This window comes from Eleutherodactylus coqui, chromosome 5 (assembly GCF_035609145.1).
Source record: "Eleutherodactylus coqui strain aEleCoq1 chromosome 5, aEleCoq1.hap1, whole genome shotgun sequence".
Classification (NCBI taxonomy): domain Eukaryota; kingdom Metazoa; phylum Chordata; class Amphibia; order Anura; family Eleutherodactylidae; genus Eleutherodactylus; species Eleutherodactylus coqui.
The window spans coordinates 179878859-179885048 of NC_089841.1; the positions used below are offsets into that span (position 1 = coordinate 179878859).

Consider the following 6190-nt stretch of genomic DNA (forward strand, 5'->3'; position numbering starts at 1 on the left):
GGATCCTGGCTGCACACTGACGTCAGTATGTGCCGGGATCAGCGGTAACAGCGCGATTACCAGCAGGGATCTGTGGCACCCCAGCTGGTAATCGCCGCAGTGGTGAGCGGCGTCGGCACGCCACGGCCCACATAACATGAGGCAGCGGGCCGGATTCAGCCCGCGGGCCTTGTGTTTGACACGTGTTCTAGTCACTTGTAGTTCTTGTGCAATAATTTTTATATTTTTTTTTCCTTCAGAACTGTTACCAGCTAATTTCTGGAGAACACACAGAAATACTAGAGATTCTGGAACACAAATTTGACCATGTCTTCTATATAGGTATTTCTGTTTGCGTGTTAAATGTGATTCAGTAAATCGAGTGCAGATGTAATGGAGTTTAAAAGGGTCAGAAAAACATGGCTACTAGAGATGAGCGAGTATACTCTCTAAGGCTAACTACTCGAGCGAGTAGTGCCTTAGCCGAGTATCTGCCCGCTCATCTCTAAAGGTTCGGCCGCCAGTGGCGGGCGGGCGAGGAATGGAGGGGAGAATCCCTCTCTCCCTCCAGCAACTCACCTGTCACCCGTGCCGGCAGCTGAATCTTTAGACACGAGCGGGCAGATACTCGGCTAAGGTGTGTGACTGTGTGTGTGTCTGTGTGACTGTGTGTGACTACTCACTCGAGGTGTGTGTGTGATAGCTGCAACCCACAGACAAGGGTGGCACCCTTGACAATCCCTTTAAGATTTAAAGTGTTTAAAACTTTCTGTACCGCAGACTGTTTACTCTGTCAACTACTTTACAAAATGTTCTTGCTGTGTTAAGGGAACAATAGCTTTTCAATTGCATAGGAACTTGTTACAGAAGGTTATCACACATGGTAAATTTTGCTACATCAGTATATTAAAATGATACGTAATGAAAGTAGATAATTGCTTGAAAGAAAACAAACTGAAGGCTGAGCAGTGACCGGTTATCTTTAACTCAGGGCTTTTTTCTATTTTTTTTTTTTTTTTTTTTTTTTATCCCTTTGTTAAAGGGGATTGAATTCCATTTGCCATCCATAGGATGGATGATAAAAGTCTGATCGCTCTGTGCTTCAACCCCCTACTGCAGTTGGGAGTTGTGATGTCGCTCAATGGAACTGTCGGAGATGGCCAAGACTTTGTACGCAGCTGTTTGTTAGCCCCATTGAAATGAATGGAGTGGCATTGTGCATGTTCGACTGATGCTCTGTTCAGTCTCCACAACGCTGCCAGTGGGTGCAGTGAGCCCACGGTGAGGAGAAGAGGGTCACGGGACCCCAATTCTTGGGATCAGTAGTGGTCTAAGCAGTGGGACCCCCCCCCCCCCCCCCCAGACATTTATCACCTATTTTATGGATAGGTGATAAATCAATGCGTTAAACGGGTCTTCGGTCTATTGGTGTGTTCTCTGTGTTGCAGGTGACTATGTGACAGGTAGACAGGTGATGCAAGCAGCAGCCAAACATATGACACCTGTCTCTTTGGTCCTTGGAGGAAAAAACCCTTGCTATGTGGACAAGTCATGTGATCTTTCGGTGGCTGCTCACAGAATCGCATGGGCTCGGTTTATTAATGCAGGCCAAAATTCCTTGGCTCCAGAGTACGTTCTGTGCCACCTGGATATCCGAGATTCTCTGATCCATGAGTTGGAAATGTCCATCCACGAATTCTATGGGAAAAATCCACAAGATTCCCAGCACTATGGGCGCATGGCAAGTCTGGATCAATACAGAAGAGTCAAGAACTTTCTATCCTGTGGTCAGGTGGTCCTCGGAGGTCAGACTGTTGAGCGTGAGCGCTATATTGGTAAGGACTAGTTGTGATGTGGACACTTAAGTCCTTAAATTCTAAAGTCGAAACAATTTAGTTGCACGTATTGAACATCTATTCTGACTAGCCTGGGGCTACACTGTGACTGCTTAATGCCTTTTTGAAGGGGTATTACTGAGATATTTGAGACCTATTCACCAGATGTGCTATTAATGTTGGAAGTGAAAAGGCCTAGATGGAAAATATACAAATTTTATGGAGCAATTGCATATTGGTCAACAAGTAAACTGAAGTCTTTTTTTGGACTAGGGTATTGATGACTTATCCTTGGTATAGGTCGTTAATATCAGATTAGCGGGGGTCTGTAGCTTTCAGCTGATTCAAGAGGCCATGGCACTCAGGTGACTGCCCCAGTCTCATTTCAGGCCTGTGATGTCATGTTCATCAGTCAAGTGACCCGAGATCAGCTTAGTTCCATTCACGCTGCTATGAAATGTACAACGCTGTGCCTGGTATGTAGTAAGTGACAGCGATTATTACCCAAGTGCTGTGACCACTTCAGACAGCTGATCGCCGGGGCTGACCCCCACCAATCTGATATTGATGACCTATGCAGAGAGTTTAGTCCAGGAAAACTCCCTTAGTGAGCTACTTTTGGCATTGTACACAGTGTTTGTCAGGGCTTATTCGCATCGGCGTCTGAGTACAACACTGCGAGTCTCACAGCATTGTACTCAGCGCAGCCTCTACGCTCTGACGGCAGAGATCACGTTCGGGCTGAGAAAAGCATTGCGCATGCCTGGGATTATGATGTGTTTGCCTCCATTCACACTGTTGCACAGGGGAAATACACGGTGACAATACGCCCATGGGAATGAGCCCATAGTCAGAAGATCCTCGGTACTGTATCGTCACAACCCCCCTTTAAATTTGTTAATTTTTACACAATTGATAGTAAAATGATGTACAAAAGAATAAGTTAGAAGCTTGGTAACTTCTGAAGCCTTCTTGTAGCTTGTTCTCATTCCAAGGTATCTCCCCTATGTAGATAGTGGTTGGTTTGGGTTTGTTCACCACCTATTGTTCTCTAGCACCAACAGTTCTGATTGATGTAAAAGAATCGGATCCTATTATGAAACAAGAAATTCTTGGACCGGTCCTCCCCATCTTGACAGTAGAATCTTTGGAAGAGGCAATCCAATTCATCAACAAGGGAGATCGGCCTTTAGCTGTGTACGTCTACTCGAACAGCCCACAGGTAATCTGATGGTGGAGAATAAGATTCTCTAGTCTAGTTTTAAGAAATGTTATTTACAAAAAGACATGCAGAGTTTTATGCCAGTCTGTTGCACGATTTTGCTACGGATTTCACCAACTGCAATATCTGAAGTCCACAACAAAATCTGCATGTATCTTGGATTTTAAGGCTGGATTCTCGGCGGAAGTCTCGCGGTTCGGCCGCAGCTAAAAACCGTGAGATTTCAGCCGGGAGAACCGCTGCTGCAAAACCCGCGGGGGCTTTGAAGCGGCCTGGCCGCTCGCCCTTCCGCTGTGGCTGGCGCTCCCATAGAGGAGGGCGCGGCCGCAGCGGGGAAAAAAAAAACATGCGGTCGGCAAATCCGCGGTGGCTTCTGCCGGCTTAGCCGCAGCGGATTTGCCATCCCGTGTGGATGAGATTTCTGAGAAATCTCGTCCACATGGCTGGCTAATCCCGGGATTACCGTCCGCATGCAAATTTGCCGCGGTAAAATTCCACACAGAATTTCCACGGCAAATCCGCCCCGTGTGAAGCCAGCCTTAATCTGGCTTTACAGCAGATTTTGTAGGTTTGTGTACCAGCCTAAGGGCTCTTTCACACGAGTGTATATGCGCCTGCTGTTTTCACGGCTGATATTGGCTATGATCTGATGCACTGGATTCCAATGCATCAGATCACATGGCTGTATTCCCGTGACATAAAAGGGGCCCCCCCCTCACCCCCACAGTGAGGAAGAGACTGAACAAAGTGCTGATTGAGCAAGCACACCAGCGCTCCGCTCACCATCGTCCATAGGGCTGCAGAGATATCAGAGCGGGTATTTGTGTCCCCTAAATTGAGCACTGACTTCACATGCTTGGCCAGCACTCCCTTCATGCAGATGTCACCGAGGGGAGAAGCGACACCCCGACCTTCCCAGTGACAGGCAGAACGGGACACGGTAGTCCTATGGGAGGGTCTTGCGATGATCTCCAGTATATCAGCCCCTTATCCCCTGCCCTATAGCGCTGTTCATGATCTGTGAACTTCAATGGGTAACTAATTGTACTATCAGACACAGAATATGGACGATAGTGCGGTGTGGGGGATAAAATGCAGATGTGAAGATAGATTTTGTCCTTGCGAGGGGTAAGTATCTAAGTTTGCAGCTTCCCATGGCCTCCACACAATGCAGATCATGAGGCAAAGTCTGGCCCCTCCTGTTAGTCATTTTATATCACTACATCTCTAAGATTATAATGGGAGAGGGGGTTCTTTACACTTATATTTAACATATGTTTATCCAACTTCAGGTCATCTCCGAAGTTATGCACAACACCTCCAGCGGGAGCTTCTGTTCCAATGACAGTATGGTCCAAAGCCTGTACACCAGACTGCCCTGTGGTGGTATAGGTGAGTATACACAACTAAAATCGGGATATTAGAACCCCAAGCACATATTTGTAAATAAAATCTTGCAGCCTTGGTCCACTAACTTCTATTGCATAAGTAATGTGACAAGCGATGGCCATATAGTAGAAGGTATAATGCACTCCTAGAGGTTGGACATCCACCAATTGGCAAGGTATCCTCTGGATAGGGAATAACTTGTGTGAAACAACCCATTTAAGTGCTTTTTAGACACCCCATATATGTGTAATGGTGCGTAACACTGTTGCCCTACAGTAATTCCTAAGCACAAACTCTCCCCCCTCACCTTATTGTATCTACAGCGGGTCTTAAAGTTGCTTTATTTAGTACAGAACGTACAAATTCTATCCTTGATATGGCTCTGCTGTGTGCATTAGCCCTATGCAGAAGGCTGCACTATAGAGGTCTACGGCTGCTGTATTTTGACTCTGTACAACTCGGAGGTGGTACGGACCCATAACTAGGGCATACAGAAACTGTCTAGGTTTGTATACACCAGCCAATCTGAACAGGAAGCTCTGCAGTAGAAAGCATGGGGAAGAATAGAAGAGACAGGAGGTGGAATGAGACATCCGATACCCATCAGACAATGTAGGAAAGCTCTTCCTAGTGATCATAACTGAAAGGCTGACAATGCTAAGGAAAGCGGAGGGTAAGATCTGCTCAGAAGTACTGACTTGCATACTGCACACCCCATCTACTTGATACCCCAAAGAAAGTTTTGAGGAAATCTTGGCCTAGCAGTATTTGCACCTAGAACCACCTAGGAAGTGATGCTATAATTACAATTGTATGACAATGCCATATAACCACTGGTGAGGGGTTTTGTGCTATTTGATATACTGTAACTATGTATTGATGACATTCATTTTAGTTAGCATTGACTACCTCTCATTTGTCCTAGGTAACAGTGGTGTAGGACAATATGGTGGGAAGTTCAGCTTTGACGCTTTTTCTCACAGTCGTGCCTGTCTACTACGTAATACCGCCATTGAGTGTGTCACTTACCTGCGCTATCCTCCATATGCTGAGAAGCAACTTCGTCTCATGCAGTGGGCCACATCCATCTCCAGAACCAGCAACTGGTGCCGTATATTGTAAAGATGTTTTGTAACCCGCTGCATTCAATGTCCTATGCAGGCATGTGAATGTTATGGACTATGTTAACACTTTTCAATGTGGATGTATATAGGCCAGGATAATCCTATACAGACAATGGCTGTGCCAATGACCGTAATGACATCGCCTGTGGAATACGAAGGAAATCCTGAAAACCTGCTCAGTGGGAGGGGTTACTTGAAGACTGCAGTTAAACACTGCTATAGCCAATATGAATTGGTCTGCAGTGTGTCTTTTGGCACAAATTACTTTTAGTAGGTGCTAAAAATCCAGCACATGGAAAGATATAGACCCTATAGCTGTGTACCTGCTTTCATTTAATGCTTTTTTTTTTTTTTGTTTTGGAGGCTACTCTCTTATAGTGATGAAACCTACATATTTGGCATTTAAAAAAAAAGTTGGGTAGTAGTATCTTTATATCTATTCATATGTTGCTTATGTACAATCTTGTATCTATTTTAATTAAACTATTTATATGATCTTCATCAATATCTCTGTTCTTCAGGCCAATGCTGTACGTCTACAGAGGTCCTCCATGTATTAGCGTCCTAATTCAGCTCACTCTGGTCCTCCCTGCACACGGGCAGGCTTTCCCACAGAATTTCCGCCCGCTGCCATAGGTTTG

General features: G+C 45.6%; 1 protein-coding gene across 1 annotated transcript; it reads left to right on the forward strand.

Moving 5' to 3' along the window:
• The first annotated feature begins 1453 nt into the window (after positions 1-1453).
• On the forward strand, positions 1454-5559 carry LOC136627014 (aldehyde dehydrogenase family 3 member B2-like). Its single transcript, XM_066601970.1, has 4 exons — positions 1454-1814; positions 2870-3036; positions 4329-4428; positions 5351-5559. The coding sequence occupies exons 1-4, from the start codon at positions 1454-1456 to the stop codon at positions 5545-5547; spliced, it is 825 nt and encodes a 274-aa protein (XP_066458067.1). The 3' UTR covers positions 5548-5559.
• Positions 5560-6190: the final 631 nt, after the last annotated feature.